Below are 21,760 nucleotides of genomic sequence, written 5' to 3' on the forward strand. Positions count from 1 at the left end.
TAATGTTTTATTATTATGTTTGAGTAAGCTGTATTGATGATTTAGGTGAAAAGGTGGCTTAGAAATTTAAAGATGAATACCTACATGCATTCCAAAAATGCATTTTAAATATCAAGGGTTTTATCTTCGTTTGTAGTAGACATGAGCCGCATCCCAAAATACTGATTAGATTTTGGTTTGGTTGCTTTTGTACTGTGTAACCTTTCCCTATGAATGGGGGGGGGGGGTTGGTATGTTTTCTCCAAGGCAATTAGTAATAGAGAAGCCACGTTGACAACATACCGATTGATGGTAGACAGATAAATAGCAAGGAGATTAAGGTGCAAACCTATGCATGTTCAGACAGAAAAAAGCCCTACCTCCCAGTATGCGTCAGCCAGCATGGCTGGCTGAGGAATGCTGGGAGTTGTAGGACTGTTTTCTGTCTAAACATGCATAGGATTGTGCCCTAAACAGATGACCAGCCCTGCAGGGAGGCAGATGCTGCACTGGAGATCTGTTTCATATTCCTTTCAATACCAAATCAGAGTTACTGCATACCAGCTTGCCTTGTGGCCTGTACTAGACCTATGAAATAAGGGAGGATACACAATGGAGACAGGAAATTCACTGTCAGAGATTGAAGGGTGGTAGTTCTGTCAGTAGATTCTAGTGATTATTTCTGTTCCATGACTAGGTGGTGCTACCTCCCTTGGGTGTTTCAATCAGTTGATTGGTGTTTACTGACTTTGTTTTTCTCTCTCTCCCCTCTGTGCATGGCTTTGCAGATCCACATAGTTCTTCTCTGTCTTTCTCTCTAATTTACTTTTAAGTAATGGTATCAAGATGGTGTAATGGTTAGAGTGTTGGACTAGGACTCAGGAGACCTAGGTTCAAGTCAGCCATGAAGCTCACTGGGTGACATTGAACCCATCACTGACTCTCAGCCCACCCCATTTATAAATAAATTTGTGAATTTTGGTAAGTTCTTATTTAAAAAACAAAAACGAACTGAATGACATTCTCATCTATCTGCACCATCCAAATTCAATAGGTACAGCTACTCCCAACAAGGAAAAGCCCATGTTTTACCTGCCAGCCATGTAGCTGTTAAAATTCAGGAGCCTGCCAGGGAAAGAGCTGGCAACCCTAATTCAGCACCACAAATATGGCTGAATACGCAAGAATTCAAACACTGACTTTTAAGAGCTGAGCACTCAAAACCTTTGCCTGGACAGATGAATCTGTCAGTTTTGCTTTTTCCCACATTCAAGTTTTTTTAAATCTCAAATTCTTTCTGTCTCATTTATGAAGAAATTTGTGAAATTTGTGAATTATTTAGAAAAATGAATTGAATAAAATTCTCACCCATCCCTAGGAGCTGTATAACAGGGTTTAGTTTCCTTTGGATGAAAGAGTACTGAAAACCTATGGTGCCTTTGTAATATCTGTTTATTTACAAATATACAAACAAGAGCATAGCAGAAGCAAATAAGCACTACTACAGCAATTGACAAACCCACTAACCTGCATCAGGTTCCTAGAAAGAGTCCCTGCACCCCAAGGTGATGCACCTTCAGCTAACCCAGAGCTCCAAAACTCTTTCTCTAACTCACACTTCCAAAACTCACTTCTCTCTCTTATTCTCTCTAAATTTACCTTGCACACTACCTCCAAAGTATTGCTTTGCCCCCTCCCATTAGCTGGAAAGCCTCACCATCCCAAACTCTGATGGGTATTATATTTCAGTGGGTGGAGAGAGATCCCCAGCTGTCAGTTGAACATCGCTTGTCATTAGTTCCCATCAATGAAACATCAGCCAATCACTCTGAACTCTTAACAAGCCATCAGCCTAACAAAGGATGGTCTCCCATCATCTGTAACACCACCTTCTGCAGGTTTTCTTCTGTACTATCTACCATTTACCAGTATACAATTAGCAAAGCATTTATTTCCTTTCTATTTAGTTTAAGCTCTTGGTCTGCTACTTGTTTTTATTGTATTGATTGCATCCTCTATTCACATACTAAACAGTATATGGAAGAGTAACTTCTTTGTTCAATATTATTTGCTCTAATCATAACTTCCTGCTTTTTTTAAACAATAAATTATATATGATGGTTATGATAATTAGCTTTATTTTCTGTTCTCATATTCTATTCCCATTGTCTGTAATATAGTGGCCATTTTATTCCAGAAAAAAACCTTTCAAAAGCTCAGTCTAGATCAACAAATGCTATATAAATGGATTTTTAGTTTGTGGTCTCCACTCTATCAATATCTGGATTGTAATGATGGCTTCCGTTGTTCCTCTTCATTTCCTAAAACCAAGCTGATCTTGACTTAACTTTTCATTCAATTTTATTTCAATCTTGCTTTCAGTGATTTTTCATTAGTATTTTTGAACCATGGATGAATAAACTTACAGTTGTAAGTAGTTTGCCTTTGCCTTTGGGGGACAGTACAACTACCAACTCTCTAAAATTGCTTGATACCTTGCTACTTTTTTCTGTTTCTTTGATTTGTTTAAATAGATATGTTTTGATATATCCTGCTTGTTAGAGAAGCTCAGCAGGGATGTTATCTACTCTTGCTAATTTATTTCTTTTTAGCTTCTCTGTCATATTCCAATATAAGGCTGCTCTTCTGTCTTTCCCACCTCTTCTGAGGGGACACGGGTACAGTAGGAAACAGATTGGTAGTAAGGAGGAAGTAAGTAAGGATCAGACAATTCATGGAGGAAAGTTCTGTCAGTGGATAATCAGCTATATTAGCTAAGAGCAGCACCTCCGTGCTCAGAGGCAGGATTCCTCTGAGCATCAGATTCTGGGGGAAAACAATAGCAGATGTCCAGCAAGGGCTATCACACTAGGACTGCAAGCAAATGCAGAGTCCTTATTCTAAAATATTTATCATCTGAGCCCTACTGAATGTAGGAACTGGAATGTCCTGAAATATAATAGTTCAAGCAATAGCCACTTCTTCTACTGCTACTGCTGGAGAAGAGCAGCAAGTGACGAGGAAGTCTTGGTTAACACGTTCAGTTCTGATAACACCGTTTCCATAGTCTGCCTTCTCAAAATCTTCCACTTTGGCATGTATGTGCCATGTAACTTCCTGTTCCTGCACATGGATTCTGTGATGATGATCTTTTTTTCTTCAGATAGTAGCAGGTCTGAGATAAAACAAAAAAGATCCTGTAAATTAAACTCAACCTCACCTCAGTTTTGTCTTACTAGAACTTACTGGAAATGGAGATGGGGTGATGGAGGAAAAGAAACTTTGCCACCATATTTATCTTTCTTGCAGCTCCTGCTTCCCATGCCTGCTACATCTGAAGTAGGGTGGTCACAGAATCTGCCTCAGCTGGATTCCCCACCCCCCATTTTGCATTTCTGTACTTCCCGAATAGTTCTGGACTGCAACTTCAGGGGTGGAGTTCTCTTGGATTTTGGAGGAACATTTCAGAATATCTCTGGGGGGGAACATAATGGCTAACATTCTGAAAGAACAGATCCCCCTTCCCCATTTTATTTCTTTTTCCAGGTTACCCAATGATTTTTCCCCATTTTGTGGAAAAGGAGGGTTGTGGTAAAATGATGCACCATTGCTAAAACAAAATTAAAAGGGGGAGAATGAAAGAAGCAGCTCTTTCAAAATGCTCTTTATTTAACATTTGATGAAATGCCGATCCTGTCAAATGAAGCCTCCATCTTGCACCCAGGGGAAAAAAGTGATGGCAAAAGCCCAAATGACAGAAAGGGAGATATCTGCACAATTTCACCACTAAGCCATTGAAGGGGCAATTTGCTATTTTGTTTTTCCTTGCAAAGAATGATGAGTAGTATCCAATGTTAGTCCTACATAAAGTAGACCCATTAAAATGAATTAGACTTAAGTTAGTCAGGATTAACTTACGTCTCATTCATTTCAATGGGTTCACTCTGTGTAGGACTAACACTGGATACCACCCATTGTAAATGAAAGGAAAGGATGGATAGATAGGATTCATTGGACACTGGTGGGCAAGACATTTTGGGCTATTTTAAACATTACTTTATTATTTTAAACATCCTAAAGGAAATCAACCCTGAGTGCTCATTGGAAGGACAGATACTGAAGCTGAAGCTGAAATATTTTGTCCACCTAATGCGAAGAGAAAACTCTCTGGAAAAGACCCTGATGCTGGGAAAGACTAAAGGCAAAAGGAGAAGGGGACGACAGAGGATGAGATGGCTAGATAGCATCACCGATGCAATGAATATGAACTTGAGCACACTCTGGGAGAGAGCGCAGGACAGGAAGGCCTGGCGTGCTATGGTCCATGGTGTCTCGAAGAGTCGGACACGACTGAACGACTGAACAACAACAACAACAAAACATTACATAGTATAGATGTACTACTAAGAATGAAAAGGGTGCAGGTACGTTCATTAGGAAGCCCTCGCAGAACAGTAGGGCTGGAAGGGGCCTACAAGGCCAACAAGCCCAACCCCCTGACTGACTGTAGCTTGTTTGTTTCTGCATAACAGGTGGAATAGTCTTATTGGTGCAGAAATACAGGGAGAGGGGGGAAGCCCATGCACATTTTCTATTGTGATATATCTGAACCACTTACGCATCTCCCTAGGACTAACTCACACACGCAGCTAGGGCTGGACTGAAGACAGGACCCCTGAGGCGAAAGGCTCCGTAGTTCCTTTGCTCACCCCCAGAGCAGATCAATATCCTTTTTCCTTCCCCTTCTTGCCCCACTTTCCCCATGGTGATCAGTGCAGTGTGACAAGCAACAACACCCAAATAACTAACCACATGCTTACCATTAAAAGTGATCCAATTAGCAACATGCCTGCCAGAAGAGAACCCAGAGTGATCAGAGCAATGGCCCAGGGCGCAAGCGATACGTTATCTGCAGACTCTGTAGGACAAAAGGAAGACCAAAAAAAGAGAGTGTAAAGTCAAAGCCAAGGCCCTGATCATTCTTCTGGGCTTTTAGGGCAGGGATTTACTGAAGGATTTACTTTTAGGGCAGGGATTTAGGGCAGAAGGTAGGCTGGGATTTACTGGTAGAACTTGGGGTGATCTGCAGTAGATCAGCAAGGGTTTCTGACTCCTCATGGTTTAACAAGAGGAACAGCAAAAGGGCTGTACCACTACCCTAAATTGAGCTGCTGAAATGAAGAAAGCTTCCAGTGGGTGGGAATCAGGAGTGCATTTTATGCAAAACAGACCGTACACTCAGTTTTCATGCAGACAGAAAGTCCTGGGCCAATCACATGTTCAGAGGCACCCTATTCCTTCCCTATACTTCTGCTCTCCATCCCAATATTTTGCTCCTGAATCCAGGTGGTGGACTTCTGGGTCCTAGTAAAACTACAAAGTAGATCTCACAAGCCTGAAATCCACCCTGCACTTCTTTAGGGTACATCTGCAGCACAATCCTATCCTCCATTTATGCCTACTGGGCAAGAACAGGATTGCTACCAAGGCCGGATCTACACCTTCTGTCATACCGATACAATCCCATCATGGTAACGCTATACCCTCTTGTGCGTTTATACCTCGTAGCACTCACAATGACATCTGCTGTGGCATTTTGGATAATATGGAATGAAAAGTGGGAAATAACACTACAAAAGCATAGATTAGACTGAGAGATAATGATTGGCCCAGGGTCTCCCAGTGAGTTTCATGGCTGAGTGGAGATTTGAACCTGGCTGTCCCCAGTTCTAGTCCACCACTACACTGTATTGGCTCTCTATGATTTATACTGGAATCCATCTTACCTGTGGTGGTGCTTGTGGTAGGGCACGGATAATATATAGTTGTTGGACACGCTGTGGTGGTGTGAGCTGGCAGAAAATAAACCAGGGGGGTGGGGGAGAGCAGGATCAGTATAGTGGAATGTCTCATTCTGGTTGCAGCTGAAGAGCTGAATGAAAATGTCTATGACTGTGACTAGCTTGATGCTGCTGTTGTTGTTCAGTCATTAAGTCGTGTCCGACTCTTCGTGACCCCATGGACCATAGCACGCCAGGCCTTCCTGTCCTCCGCTCTCTTCCGGAGTGCGCTCAAGTCCATATTCATTGCATCAGTGATGCTATCTAGCCATCTCATCCTCTGCCGTCCCCTTCTCCTTTTGCCTTCAGTCTTTCCCAGCATCAGGGTCTTTTCCAGTGAGTTTGATGCTCCTGATCCCTCTCCAAAGTATATTATTATGAGGGGGAGGGGGGAATCTATAGCTGAGCTAAGAGGGAACTTTCACTTGAAATTTGGAGCAGTTGGGTGGGGCTGAAACGACTCCCCCCTTAATTTTTTATTATTATTTTTTCACCACTGTGGCTTTTTTGCTGACATGGCAGAGTGGTGTTTGGCAATTGCCATTTTTATTTCCCTCAGAAGGGGAAAGGAAAGGAAAGGTTCCTCCTGTGCAAGCACCGGGTCATTACTGACCCCTAGAGGGACGCCGCTTGCGCTGGCGTTTTCATGGCAGACTATAGCGGGGTGGTTTGCCATTGCCTTCCCCAGTCGTGGCTACCTTTCCCCCAGCAAGCTGGGTACTCATTTTACCGACCTCGGAAGGATGGAAGGCTGAGTCGACCTGAGCCGGCTACCCGAGACCCGGCTTCCGCTGGGATCGAACTCAGGTCGTGGGGAGAGTTTCGGTTGCAATACCGCCGCCTACCACTCTGCGCTACATGAGGCTCATTTCCCTCAGAACTACACCATATCATTATGTAGCATCATTCTGAGGATATTTGAGTGGGGGGCGGGGGGCGAAGCGCCACTGCTGGTGGTAAATTTTGCCTCCACCCTTGAAAATCATCAGAATACCCTTATTTCGCTGCCTGAAACAGAGGGGTCCATTTTGGCTTAGCCCTAGGCCCAAGGGGCAGAGTGGGGTGGGGAGATCCAGAGAGATGCTTGCCTCTGCAACCATATCCCTTGTGCCAGGGCTGCAGAACCTCAGGACTAGGGGTCCTAATCTGTCCCACCGAAGTTCCCCAGATGGCTACACACCCTTCCCCAGGCCCCCTCTTCTCCCTCCACCACGTGTCTTTGGGTGGCTTCCTAGCTTTTGTGCAGTTTTTTCCTCATTCTAAAAGGCTGAAATGCCTGTCCTGAGGCTTAGTTACTTAATGCCTCTCCTAAGGCTCAGTTACTGATATTACAACGATTAAACTAAAACAAGGTGGTATTATATGTGGGGATACCTCTGAAGATGCTCCAGAAACATCAGTTAATGCAGAACGGAGCAGCAAGGCTGCTTACTGGGTCTGGCCAATCTGAACATATTTCTCCAGTGCTGTGTCAATTGCACTGGTTACCAGTCAGTTTCTGGGCCCAATTCAAGGTGTGTTTGTTTGTTTGTTTCATTTCTACACTGCCCAATAGCTGAAGCTCTCTGGGCAGTTCACAACAATTCACAAGATAAAATACAGAATAAAAATTTAAATATACAAAATTTAAAAACACAAAATTTAAAAACAATTTAAACAGCTAAAAGCATCAGTAAAATCCTAGACCTGTTCAAACAGCTGGCATAAATACCTCATCTTACACCATTAAATGCCTGGGAGTAGAGGACAATCTTAACCTGGTACCAAAAAGATGACAGTTTTGGCACCAGGCGGGTCTCAGTGGGGAGCTTATTCCACAATCAAGGGGCTACCACTGAGAAGGCTGTCCCGCTTGTTGCCACCTTCTGAGCCTCCCTTGGAGGTTGCCCTCAGAGAAAGGCCTCAGATGTTGATCTGAGTGTCTGGGTAGGTTCAGGATGGGAGAGAGGCTCCTTCAGGTATTGTGGTCCTGAGCCATGGTGCTGACCTTTACAGCCCTAAACAGCTTAGGACCAGTCTACCTGAAGGAGAGCCTTGTCCTGCATGTTCTTCCGTGATTGCTAAGATTGCCTTCAGGGGCTCTTCTTTGGGTGCCTCTGCCCACAATAGTGCAATGGGTGGCTACCAGGGAAAGAGCCTTCTCTGTAGTGGCCCCTTGTCTGTGGAATGCCCTTCCCAGGGAGCTCTGTCTGGTATCTTTGTATACATTTAGATGCTAGGTTAAGACCTTCCTCTTTAAGCAGGCCTTTAATCTTTAATCTGTTGCTTTATTAATTTTACCATTGCCTCCTCAATGGTTAATATTTTTCATGTTTTTCATGTTCAATATTGTATTTTTTATCATTTTATTTTTGTATTATTATTTTTATTATGTGAATTCATTTATTTATTGATCATTATTTTGTTGTTGTTTGGTTTTATGATTGTAAACCGCTCCAAGGGCATTTGCCAGTTGGGCAGTATAGAAATTTAAATATTAATATTAATAATAATAATCTTATTATTATTTTGGCCCTGCCCCTTTTGCTTTTGGGCCCACCCATTTTGCCTTCAGCCCTGCTCACCTATGAAATGCAGCCTCCCAGAGTTTCCCCAAAATTGAATTTGACCCTCGGGCTAAGGTTCAACACCCTGCCATGTACAGTACTCTAGCAGCACAGAGTTGGGTTTCTACACTCTCCATTCCTCCAGAAAGACCTCAGAACAATAAGGAGAGGAGGGAACCATGGGGATGACACCTCCTTATCCCCCCTGCCACCCATCCCACACACAAAATGTCCATGAAGCTCCTCACAGTATAACGTCTAAGACCACTAAAGGGAAGACTTGCAGGTATTTCCATCTCAACTGCATGCCATTGATTGTCTATTTACTTTGTTACCCAAGAAATTCGCTTTTCTCTTACCCTGTGTTGCCGCTGGTGTAGTTGTCATGGGTGTCGCAGGAGTGGGTGCCACTGTTATCGCTGGTGCAGTGGCAGGGATGGGGGCCGCTGTTATTGGTCTTGCTGGTGCAGTGGCGGGGATGGGGGCCGCTGTTATTGGTAGTGCTGGTGCAGTGGCGGGGATGGGGGCCGCTGTTATTGGTAGTGCTGGTGCAGTGGCGGGGATGGGGGCCGCTGTTATTGGTCCTGCTGGTGCAGTGGCGGGGATGGGGGCCGCTGTTATTCCTAGCGGTGTTAGGGCGCCGGTAAGAGCTGGTGGTAGGGTGATGGAGCCAGTAGGGAGTGATACTCCCAGTCCTGGTAGGGCGCCAGTACCAGCAGGGAGTGACTCTGCTCCCCCTGGTAGGGCGCCAGTACCAGCAGGGAGTGACCCTGCTCCCCCTAGTAGGGCGCCAGTACCAACAGGGAGTGACCCTGCTCCCCCTGGTAGGGCGCCAGTACCAGCAGGGAGTGACCCTGCTCCCCCTGGTAGGGCGCCAGTACCAGCAGGGAGTGACCCTGCTCCCCCTGGTAGGGCCCCAGAAGGGGCCGATCCTGTCAGTCCTCCCAGGGTGCTGTCAAGGGCTGATCCTAATGCCCCCGTTAGTCCGCCCAACTGTGCAGCTGTTGAGAAAAGATGACAATCAATGACTGTAAGCCAGGTAGAGCAGGCATCAGGTCACCCTGTTTCCCAGTTCAAGTCATACCCATATCATTCCATTGGTTTAGAAATTCCCACTTGAATTGGGCCACCTTTTGAAATGGTCCCACGCAGAGATGCCACTACTTCACAAGAGGTTCACATCTAGTTCACAGGCAACACCTGTTCGATCTCTCTTCTAGTTCTCAGAAATTCCCCTGGCACAAATGTTCCCAGTGCGTTGCCTTCTTCTCATACCTTGCATGCCCTAACACAGCCCTTTCCCCAACCTGGTGCTCCTCCAGAGATGATGGACAGCCCTTTCCCCAACCTGGTGCTCCTCCAGAGATGATGGACTGCAACTCCCATCATTCCCAGCCAGGCTAACGCCTGCCCTAGTGCCTCAAGAGCAAAAGCCTGGGCAGGATTGCAAGATAACCTGTGGTCTTACAAAGAAGTGTGATTTGGCAATTAAGGCCCAAGAGCAGGCTTTCTTGGTAATGCTGGACAAGTTCTTCCCCAACCTGGAACAGATCAGACTGGAATAAGCCAAGCTATTTTTCAAAAAGTTGGAAATAGCTTGGCTTATTTTCCAAGCCAAGCCAACTTTGGAAACTTTATACCCCAGTCTTCCTCTTAAGAGCTCAGAAGGGCCATAGCTCAGTCTGATAAAGCCCCTGCGTTGCATGCCGAAGGTCCCAGGTTTGATCCCCGGCATCTCCAGGTAGGGCTACAAAAGAATCCTGCCTGAATCTTTGGAGAGCTGCTGCTGCCAGGCAGTGTCAACAATACTGGGCTAGATGGACCCAGGGTCTGGCTCGGCATAAGGCAGCTTCCTATGTTCCTAAGCAGCTTGATATGGTGGCCAAGGTGGTACAGAGCTGGCTGCTTAGTTTTAGCAGTCGAGACTGCCCTTTATGGCCATCATGCCATTTCGAACACTTTGGGTCTCCTGGGTGTTAGCAAGTATTAAGTCATCACCCACTGACTGGCATTAAGGGTGAGCCAGAACAAAACCTTAGCCAGCAAGCAAAATACTAGTTGATCTAGTTTAAAATTGTGTGACTAAGCTTAGGGTTGGCTATTTGTGTGGTGTCGTTGTTTCAAGCTTGTTTGACTCTGTGCTGCCTTTCGGCACCAGGGTGGCTCACCCACACACAAAGCAAAACACAACAATATTGAAAAACAAACAAACCACAGAACAAGAGGCCACCGCAAGTCATTACAGGCAGAGCCTCCTCTTACTATAAACATCCAAGAGGGGAACCCCCCAGCAATGAACTATGGCTGCATCTTCCAGCAGGGCTTTTTAAACGAAGCTTCTGATGTCTGCATGTGGATCCCACATGCAGCAGCTCCGTTAATGAGGTAGTGTGAAACAGCCAGTGTTAAGCAGCCAGCAGTGTTAAGCAGATCTTGGATGAGGGGCTTCAGTCGGTGCCAAAATATAATCTGTTACTGGTTCAGTGAATAGTCACGTTATGGGCTCAGGGTTGGTCTGAATGACCTTTCAGGGGTCCCTTACAGCCCAGTGCATCTGATGGTAAAGAGATTCAGCATCTCCTCCAACTCTGTAATTCTGGAGCCAAATATTTTTGTACGGAGAGCTATCAGTGTGGATGTTCTGAATCAGATAGCTGAGTAGGATTCTGGAGATGTGTTTCTGTAGAAGCTAGGATGGCCCAAGAAGGCATAGGTGATGGGTGGAGATGACTGATATTTGGCCTCAAAACATAGCTTTTGGTGAGGCCAAATTATTTCCTGAAAACTCTCTTAGATCAGACAGGGAACTCAGACAAACATTTAGAATAGTGTTACACTTGTGGATCCCACCTCCAAGTGAGACATTTTAGAGGTGCCAATGCTTATCATAAGAACATAAGAAGAGCCACGCTGGATGACACTGAGGGTCCATCTAGTCCAGCATTCTTTTCAAATAGTGGCGAACCAGCTTCCCACAGGAAACCCACAAGCAGGAGATAAGTGCAACCACACCCTCCCACCCATGTTCCCCAGCAACTGGTGTACATAGGCATACCACCCTGGTACTGGAGGTAGCACATAGCCCTCAAGCCTAGTAGCCATTGATAGACTTCTCCTCCAGGAATTTGTCTAACCCCCTAAAGCCATCCAAAGTGGTGGCCATCACAACGTCTTGTGGATCTGAATTCCGTAGTTTAATTACGCACTGCGTGAAGAAGCCCTTCCTTTTACCTGTCCTGAATCAACCACCAATCAGCTTGATTGGATGACCCTGGTTTCTAGTTTTATGACGGAGAAAAATGTCTCCCTATCAACTTTCTCTACACCATGCCTGATTTTGTACAACTCTGTCATGTCTCCCCTTACTCGCCTCTTTTCTAGGCTAAACAATCCCAGTTGTTGTAACCTTTCCTCATAGGGGAGATGCTCCAGCCCCTTGATCACTTTAGTTGCCCTTTTCTGCACCTTGGCCAGCTCTACAATGTCCTTTTTAGGTGTGGTGACCAGAACTGTGTTCGCACCATGGATTTGTATAAGGGCAGTATGATTTTGGCAGTTTTATTCTCAGTCCCTTTTCTAGTTATACGTAACATAGAATTTGCCTGTTTCACAGGAGCTGCACACTGGGCTGACATCTTCATCGAGCTGCACAAAAGCAGGGAAACCACCAAACAATCAGTGGTCAGGGCAGTGGCGGCTGGTGGCTCTGATGTCAGTGGGCCGCGAATCTGCTCTGGGTTTCAAGTCAGAACCAGTCAGAACTCTAAAGGAGATATCCCAGGTTCTGAAACAATTTGGGGGGACTGGGTTCAGCTCCGTTAGAGTTCTGACTGGTTCTGACTGAAATCCAGAGTGGATACACAGGCCCACTGACATCAGAGTCACAGCCTCCATTGGCTCAGGGGAAAGGGGCCAGGGGAAGGGGCATGGCCATTTGGGGAAGCCCAGAGGGCCGGATTTAGCCCCCAGGCCAGCGTTCTGCATTTGTAGGCAGACAGTGCAAGTTTCAATTTCCAGCATCCCCACTTAAAAGGATCAGGTAGCAGGTGATGGCAGTGGCCTCTTTCAGCCTGATATGCTGGAGACCTGCTGCCAGTCAGAGTAGGCAACACTGGGTTGGAGGGGCAATCAGGCTGCCATGATACGAGGAATGTTCCTATGACATTTCCCCTAATGACTGAGTTAAATCTTTCTCCCTCTAAACTAAACTAAACCAAACCCATTGCCCTTTGTCCGAACACCAAGAGTTTGTAGGTTGAACAAATTATTTTCTTCTGACCTCCTTTTGTATATTCGTAGACCATTTCCCCCTTTAATCTTTTTTTTCCCTAGGCTGAAAATATACATAGCTCCCATCTTCATATGTTTTGCTCCTCTGCAGGGGAGCTGTTTTGTCCAGCTATGCCAAAATCACATGGATACGTACATTCACTGGGGGAACCAGCCATGCAGGAAACCTTCCTGTCCCATACCTACTCATGGGACCCTGCTTCTGGGGTAGCCTCCAGAGAATGCATAACTGCTTGATGTTGTTTCTTTTTGCTTTTTTAAAAGATGTGAATCTGAGGTACATGTCTGACAACAAGGCAACCTGAAGCTGATCTACCACACACACATCTGAGACCTAAATCTGACTGTTCACACGTTGCGACTCTCAAATACTTTTTGGTTTTGCTGAAGCAAACGGACCTCGAAAGACCAAATCACATGAAGTACTAGTTCCCCTCTACTCAGCACTGGTTAGGCCTCATCTGGATTACTGTCCAATTCTGGGCACCACACTTTAAGAAGGATGCAGACAAACTGGAGAGGGTTCAGAGGAGGGCAACAAAGATGATCAGGGGACTGGAAACAAAGGGGAGGAGAGACTGAAAGAACTGGGCATGTTTAGCCTTGAGAAGAGAAGACTGAGGGGAGATATGATAGCGCTCTTGAAGTACTTGAAAGGTTGTCACAGAGAGGAAGGCCAGGATCTCTTCTTGATCATCCCAGAGTGCAGAATATGGAATAATGGGCTCAAGTTACAGGAAGCCAGATTCCGGCTGGACATCAGGAAAAACTTCCTGACTGTTAGAGGATTACAACAATGGAACCAATTCCCTAGGGAGGTGGTGGGCTCTCCCACACCATAGGCATTCAAGAAGAGGCTGGACAGCCATCTGTCAGGGATGCTCTGACTTGGATTCCTGCATTGAGCAGGGGGTTGGACTTGATGGTCTTGTAGGCCCCTTCCAACCCTACTGGAATTCTATGACCTGCTCCAGATAGTAGTGGGTCCTGGAATTGTCCAGGGCCCAAAGAATGTCAAAGAGCCCCATTGCCCCCAACAGCACAGCTACCCTCATTTTGCAGAGGGTACCCAGGAAAGTTAAATAGCAGCGTCAGAGAATTCTTCATCAGCATGCCCCACAATGTCCACATTAAGGAGCTCCACTGAGGTCACATTGCTTAAGCCCCCTCCCCACTAATTCTGGTGTCATCACAAACTGCCCCCAGGTGGACATTTGTGTGGGATAAACAGAACATGTGTGAATCTGGCAAGGATAAAGAGGGTGGGCAGAAATTCCGGTGACTGAGGAGAGGGAAGAAAATGCCCCTGTGATGACAAGGACTGCTGCCACTCCGATTCATAATAGTACAGTTTACACACTACAGTTTGTCCCCAAATCTGTATGCTTCATGTAGGCCGGTACATATAGACAGTGGAGAACACAAAATATAGAGGAAACCAGACTCTTTGACCATTTGGAACCTAGCCTCAAACCAGCCTCTTTGAACCAGCCTCTTTGACCATTTCCCACCAGCTTCCCTGCATGTGCTTCTGGATGAGGCTTCATTACTTCATCATCCCTGCACCTGCCCAGCCCAGCAATCTACCTCCAGAAATGTAACCAATAGTGATCGGCAGTTAAGAGATAAAAGCCTTACCTGTCCCCCGAAAGTATATAGCAGCAAATAGGACCAGGTATCTTGAAAGCAACACAAGTGATGTTTTGGACTGGCCCATGGCTGGCAAACAGAAAGAAGAGGAGACAGGCAGCTGTCTTTCAAATGCTCTGGTGGTAATTTCAGGTCTTCTGGGTTCCTCCAGCTTTACGCTGCTTAAATATGCCTGAGCAAAGTGACACCACATCCATCTAACCAGTTCAGGCTGTCATCATCAGATTGGTTGCTGACATACATACATTTTGCCCAACAGGATCCCTTTCCAAGTGTTTTTGTAAGGAAAAAAATAAACAAAAATGCCTGTCCACTCATTCCAAGGGTGCATATCACAGGAAGCTGAGACATTCTTCCACCTAGACATTAGGGATCCGGAAAAATCAGTCTGGATGAACTTAGGGAAAATATTTATTGGGCACAATTGGAAGAATGTAGGCACGCCCAGTGGCATGAACAAAACCTGTAAAAACCTCTGTATTTCAAAGTGCTTTGGAAAGGCATCAGATGTTCAAAGGTGGCATGCTTTATCGGGGAGGGGGGGCATTTGGGTTGGGCACATAGTCCCAGTGAGAAAAGTTGTCATTCATTTCTATGTTCAAGTCTGGCTTCCAGTTCTGCACCTCAGTTCCAACCTGGCAACTGGCACCAGCGGGAGTTAAAAATGGTTATCATCTTTTAAGGTTACTGCAGCTGAAATTCAAAGTTCACGCTGCTCAGATAGACTGCTTTTCTTGAGAAGGTGTCATCTTGCTGGCTTTTGTGGTCCAATGTCACATGGTTCAATTTTTGTTCTCCCCTCCGGCAGTATTTCATGACTGGATGTACTTTACTGTGTTAGGCTGCAAGCACTGGCCCAATAAGAAGCTTCTGCATTCTCACTGTCTGGCCTGCTGCCCTCCTTAAGCCTCTGAGCACTCTGATATATGGCTTTTTACCTGCCAGCTTGAAAGCAGACTGAATTAATCTATACCAAAAAGGGGATATATGTATATTATATAATTTAATATTATTTTAATAACTGTCAAAAGCCAATGAATTGTAGTGGTTAGAGTGTCGGGCTGAGAACAGGGAGACCCAGGTTCAAATCCCCACTTAGTCATGAAGCTCAGTGGGTGACCTTGTCCTAGTCACCATTTCTCGGTCTAACCTACTTCAGAGGGACATTGTGAAGGACAGACAACCAAGTACACCACCTTGAGCTCTTTGGAGGAAAGGCAGGATATAAATGTAAGTAAGTAAGTAAGTAAGTAAGTAAGTAATCAATTCCATTATCACTGATGCCCTTTTGTATGTCCATTTAGGTGTCTGTCTGAGCAGGTACCCCAATTGCCTCACCCTAGTGGACAGTGCAAAAGCTGGTTTGAAACTCAACATTAAAAAAACTAAGATCATGGCATCTGGCCCCATCACTTCCTGGCATATAGAAGAGGAAGAAATGGAAGCAGTGACAGATTTTACTTTCTTGGGCTCCAAGATCACCGCAGACGGTGACTGTAGCCATGAAATTAAAAGATGCTTGCTCCATGGGGGGAAAGCTATGGCAAACCTAGACAGCATAGTAAGAAGCAGAGATGTCACCTTGCCGACAAAGGTCCGTCTAATCAAAGCTATGGTATTCCCAGTAGTAACGTATGGCTGTGAGAGCTGGACTATAAGGAAGGTTGAGCGCCGAAGAATTGATGCTTTCGAACTGTGGTGCTGGAGAAGACTCTTACGAGTCCCCTGGACTGCAAGGAGGTCCAATCAGTCCATCCTAAAGGAAATCAACCCTGACTGCTCATTGGAAGGACAGATACTGAAGCTGAAGCTCAAATATTTTGGCCACCTAATGCGAAGAGAAAACTCTCTGGAAAAGTCCCTGATGCTGGGAAAGACTGAAGGCAAAAGGAGAAGGGGACAGCAGAAGATGAGATGGCTAGATAGCATCACCGATGCAATGAATATGGACTTGAGCGCACTCCGGGAGAGAGCGGAGGACAGGAAGGCCTGGCGTGCTATGGCTCATGGGGTCATGAAGAGTCGGACACGACTTAACAACCGAACAACAAGTTACATCCCTACATGGAGCTGGGCAGATAGTTCCTTGAATAATAGGCATTGTGGGGAACTTCTGGTCAACAACTGAGGAATCTAGTTGACCATTCCTCTGCAGGGGGCAGGTGGTCAATTGCTATCTCTCCCTCCCCTTCTATGTCACACATCTTCTAACTTCCTGCAATTCCAGGAAGAGGAAGTCAAGGAAATGGTTTCCCAGCAACCAACTACCTTATTCTCACCTTTTGCCCCCTTCTCCCATTATAAACCACACCTCCATGGAGTGAATCTATGCGTGCTTCCACAGTAGATCTTTTGCTTGGGCTTGCCATGCTGTGTCATTGTGATGGTGGTGTCTGCTCAGGAAGGAAGGGGTTTGTAGAGGTTCTTCCTTGTAGAGGTTGGAGTAGTTCACAGCCCAGTGTGGCCTGCTGCTCCTTAGGTTGTTGGGCTACCCAAAGTTGTGTTTGTGTGCACGCGATTACATGGAGCTAAAGCAAGGGATAGTCAGCGAAGCACTGGAACATAGCACAGATGACCTGATGACTCAGGAATGGTAACTGAGGGTGAATATGGTTAAATAGGGACATGCTGGATACATGATGAGGCACTCAGGAGTGAGCAAGTGTCTGAGAAAAGGAGCTGAAAGATTCTAATCTGGGCTATCATCACTAAAACCCAAAAGCCCTGCTAGGTGGTGCCAATCTGGAGTTGAGAGTCCGGATACCAGAGTCCTGTTGTTTCCTGGTGTGATGAGGGAAAGGAATTACAGTGCTACGAGTGTGCTATGACCTCTCTCTTTAAAGTATGTGCAGCTGCTGCATACCAGCAAACTGAACACTAGTATATGTTACAGCTGTTCTCCAATGTGGTGCCTGTGGACACCTGTCTTGGAACCCACCAAAGTCCCTGCTCCTCCTGATTTTTATTTTATTTATTAAGATATTTTAATTTAAAAAAATAACTGGGAGGCTGGCATGCTGCAAAGTGAAGTGGTGCCCTCTAACGCCATCTTTATTTGTGTCCAAAAGAATGGTTTTGCATTTTGGCGCTCAGACCCAACCTCTTGGCATGTTACTCTTCTTTTAGGACCTCTCCACATCAGGCTTTTTATCCCACAACTTTACCAAGGCTTCTGCTCCCAGATTCTTTGCGGAATTAAGATCGGCTCCTTCACACACACTGCCTCTTTCTTGTTCTGAGGGTTGCCTTTACCTACAAGTTCTATATGTTTCATTATACAGCCACTAGATGGTGCTGCTGTTATAGCGCAACTCCCTCTTTACATGGCAAATTCAAATCGGCTTTTTAAAGTAGCTCATTATCTCCATTTCAAGTAAAGCCATGGAAATGGTTGGAAAGCACAGGAGAGGCGTTGGAGGTTGATGGCGTCATGTAAAGAACCCACAAACTTCCGTGTGTGGCCAATCTCGATTGCAGGATAAAGGCCACGTGTAGAGAAGCCTTTAGTCTCACCAGTTTGCCTTCTGGGAAATGAGTATTGGCAAGTCTTCCACTATGGCAGCCATTTTGTGACACCCCTGTGCTAGAGCTACTAGTTAGCTCCTCTGTTGCTGCCACCTCCTCCCCCCTGCCCCTTTTAGGGGATCAAAGCACTAGGCAGCTGGTTCCTGAGACAGGAGGAGGTTGTACCTCTTCAGGCACTTGACTATGGGTGTTTGCTTCCAAGCAGTAGTAAAAGGAAGAGAGGAGGATGCCAGCCCAGATTGCTAGTTACCACCTCCCAAAGTACAGGCAGTGGTTTTCTCTCCTAGATATTGGCACAGCTAAGGCATGTATGATATGCCCCTGGAGTTTTAGCACCTGGGGAGACTTGCTTCTGATGCTGGGCTGGCTCTAGTCTTCAAGGAGGAAATGGAAGCAGAGAGCAGGAGTCTGTTCCAGGCCTGGGAAAGCACATGGCAAGGGGAAGCCAGCCTGATAGCACTAGCAGATGATGCCCATGTCTGGAAAGGAAGGAGGGCCAAGTTGCACAAGGAGAGATGTGGAGAGGATATAGTTGGGGTCGAGAGTTTTAAAAGTTGGGACTACGCAGAGAAGCGGAAAGTGACAGAGAGATTGCTCTGAAGCATTAAAGCAGTAAGACAGAAAATGAGAGAAAAGCATTAGCAAAGGAAAATAAATCCTAGCAAAATCCAATCAAATCTATAAAAACTACAGAGACCCTGGAATTTGCTCCGAATATCAAAACTCTGTCTAGGAACATGTGTACCAATAATATGAACAAGATGCTTCTGAGTACAAACAGAGTATACTTTTCCCTCATCACTAAACACTCACTGTAAGACTCACACATCTGGGATTAAAAGGCAGTCCTCTATGATCCCTTCCCCCAGACACTCAGCTGCACATTACTCCCTTCCCCACAATGAGAGGGAGAAGCTGTTGTAGCCCCTGCTTCCACCATCAGAGTACAGAGGAAAGATAGAAGTGTCCACTGGAATCAACAGAGTTTTGAGGGACAAGTTGTATGTTACAGCAGGATGGATTCCCCGGGGACTATGGTGTGGTATTTGGAACTATGGCAGCTGGAAGCAAGTGGGTGTAGCCCCTCCAAAGGTCCCATCCAAACCAGAACTTGCTACACCAGCTTCTCACAGCAGCACAAGAACTGCTCTACTTCTTTAAACATATCTACGTCCTTACTACTGTAACAGTGAGCCTCAGCCTCTGTTGTGGCTGCATTGCAAATCATAAATTTAAAAAATAATGTCCTGTCAATGCAGAGAATCAGCAGCAGCGCTGAAGGTAGAAGCAAAGAATCTGGTTGTTGGGTCTCCAGTTATTCTTCCCTCCCTCTTCTCATTCTAGCTGTAGGGCTTGTTCCTCGGGAGGCATGTAGATTTTGTGGTTATATTGGGGGCACTGCCAAGGTTCTGGGCGTCGTCGGTCTTGAAGCAAGCAGTAGAGCTGGGCAGCAAAATCACAGAGAGAAGCTATTAGCATTATTATGGTAGCACCTCATTGCCTCCAGCACCTAGCAAGGAATCATTCTTAGTAATGTATTTCTGGGTCACTTACCATCACTGGGATACCAGCCAGCAGGAATACTGTCCCTATGGCTCCCAAAGAGATGAGGAAGATGGCCCAGCCCTGTAAACATACTGGCTTTGATGGCATAGGACTATCTGTGGGAGATAAGGCATGGAGGATATAACACTATATTCACAGTTCAATCCTGTGCAGGTCTGCTAAAAAATAAGCCCTATTGACTTAGAGCCAGGTAAATGTGTACAGGAGTAGAACCATTGGACACAATCCTATGCATGTTTAGACAGAAAAACGTCCTTTATGCTGGCTGGGGAATGCTGGGAGTTGTAGGACGTTTTTCTGTCTAAACATGGATAGGATTGTGCCCTTAATCATTTGTTTCAGGGGTTGTTTCTAAAATTTGAATAATAAATCTATCCTGCATTTCCTTTCCAAGAAAAACCAAGATGGCTTACAACAAAAGTATAAATACAGCTCAGTTAATGCTATCTATCTATCTATCTATCTATCTATCTATCTATCTATCAATCATGATATCTCTCTTTGACTTAGATTCCTGCATTGAGCAGGGGGTTGGACTCGATGGCCTTGTAGGCCCCTTCCAACCCTACTATTCTATGATTCTATGATCAGCATCATAATGATATCTATCTGTCTATCTACCTATTGTTAGTTATTTTTGGAATTTCTGGACTGCCTCATGCTTTCAGACCAGGCGGCAGTCCATCCTCAGGCTGGAGTCCCCCTGGGCCGAGGCGCAGCCCTCGTCGATGCCTGTCCTGTCCCATCTGAGGAGGAGGGGTCCACGCTCATTCGCATATATGCTATGGGGTTCCACAGGGCTCTATTCTATCTCCCATGCTGTTCAATAAATACATGAAACCTTTGGAGTAGGTTATCCAGACATGTGGGCTAGGGTGTCATCAATATAAAGATGACATCAAGCTCCCTCTCCCCTTTTCATCAAATCCAGGTGAGGCAGTGGCTGTTCTGAATCAGTGCCAGGGCATGGAAATGGACTGGATGAGGACCAATAAACTGAGACTCAATCCAGACAAGACAGAGGTACTGTTCATGGGTGGTTTGTCTGCCCAGCTAGATGATGTTCAACCTGTTCTGGAGGGGATAGCACTCCCCCTAAAGGATCAGGTTCATAGTTTGGGGGTGCTCTTAGATCCAGCATTGTCACTAGAGGTACAAGTGGACTCGGTGGCACTGAACACCTTTTATCAGCTTAGGCTGATATACCAACTACATCCTTACCTGGACAGAGATAGCCTAGCTACAGTTATCCATGCTTTGAAACCTTCTCGTATGGGTTACTGCAATGCATTATATATGGTGCTACCTTTGAAAATGGTCCAGAAACTTCAGCTGGTCCAAAGCAGGGCCACAAGACTGTTAACGGGGACTGGCCAATGAGATCATATTATGCCTGTACTTTTTCATCTGCACTGGCTGCCAGTCCATGTCTGGGCCCGATTCAAAGTGCTGGTATTAACATTCAAAGCCCTGAATGGCTTGGAGTCAGGTTATCTGAAGGATTGTCTCCACCCATATGTACCACTTGTGAATGCATCACAGTCCTACAGGATATTTAAATAATTCAAATTCCCCACACCCCACAAGTTCAGTGACTTACCAGTGCTATTGGGTGAGGTGTGGGAGATTGGCAGGTGAGTGGTGTTAGATACACTTTCTGTGGCATTCTCAGATACACTTTCTGTGGTTTCTAACATGCCTGGGTTGGTGGTGAAGGTTTTTGTAGCACAGGCTGTAGTTTTATAGATAGCACGAAGAGTCGTGGAAGGTACAGGAGTGGTCGTCTGATGCACAACCATTTCTGGAGAAATATTTTCATCACAATGTGTGGTTATGTTAGGGTGGTGAGCATCTGGAAGCAGATGACAAGTGGTAGAGGAGAAAAATTGTCATGCATTTCCTTTTCCACAAGTCAGTTTGAAATTAGTAATGAAAAATTCAAAAATATCAAGGTACAGTTTTCATGTTTTTAGGGATTAGGGATTTTATTATATTTAGCGGTATATAACAATCACAAGTAACTGTATTTGTATTTGCCTTTCCTCTAAGCCTTGGGGTGGGGGTGAGGGAGGGAAGGAGGGAGGGAGAGGGAGAGAGGGGGAGAGAGAGAGAGAGAGAGAGATGTGGATATGTACAAATGGATGTTTCTGTGTGGATGTGCAAGAATTAGAGCTGTGCACAAATGGCCTCTCAAAATTCTCCAGCCTATTTGTGGGCAGAGAAATTGGGAGGCGGGATGACAATTTCACCCAATTTCTCCTAGGGGAGGAGAAATTCTCCAACAGTTTCTCAGATAGGGCTGACTATTGAGAGGGGTTGTAGCACAGCTTCTTTCTTTTTTCCTCAGAGTTTTTGGCTTATTGC

General features: G+C 45.5%; 1 protein-coding gene and 1 long non-coding RNA gene across 5 annotated transcripts in view; both read right to left on the minus strand.

The window, feature by feature from the left end:
* Positions 1-1,414: 1,414 nt before the first annotated feature.
* On the minus strand, positions 1,415-5,157 carry LOC146355290 (uncharacterized). Its single transcript, XR_014787446.1, has 3 exons — positions 5,001-5,157; positions 4,800-4,897; positions 1,415-3,154 (listed from the first exon to the last, which is right to left on the minus strand). It is a non-coding gene; the product is annotated as an uncharacterized LOC146355290 (long non-coding RNA).
* Positions 5,158-16,774: 11,617 nt separating this feature from the next.
* LOC146355291 (uncharacterized) overlaps positions 16,775-21,760 on the minus strand; it is a 47,432-nt gene continuing 42,446 nt past the window's right edge. For 2 of the 4 annotated variants that reach the window (XM_084830435.1, XM_084830436.1), the window contains 3 exons: positions 20,997-21,248; positions 19,385-19,491; positions 16,775-19,273 (listed from right to left, as the gene is read on the minus strand). In XM_084830435.1, coding sequence (XP_084686561.1) covers positions 19,166-19,273; positions 19,385-19,491; positions 20,997-21,195 — 414 coding nt within the window. In that variant the 5' untranslated portion in view covers positions 21,196-21,248 and the 3' untranslated portion in view covers positions 16,775-19,165. Of the gene's footprint in view, positions 19,274-19,384; positions 19,492-20,996; positions 21,249-21,760 lie in introns of those variants that run through there. The other 2 variants (XR_014787140.1, XR_014787139.1) reach the window with 1 other exon arrangement.

This window comes from Heloderma suspectum, chromosome 2 (assembly GCF_057233095.1).
Source record: "Heloderma suspectum isolate Gila_16-S chromosome 2, 16-S_ref, whole genome shotgun sequence".
NCBI classification, from domain to species: domain Eukaryota; kingdom Metazoa; phylum Chordata; class Lepidosauria; order Squamata; family Helodermatidae; genus Heloderma; species Heloderma suspectum.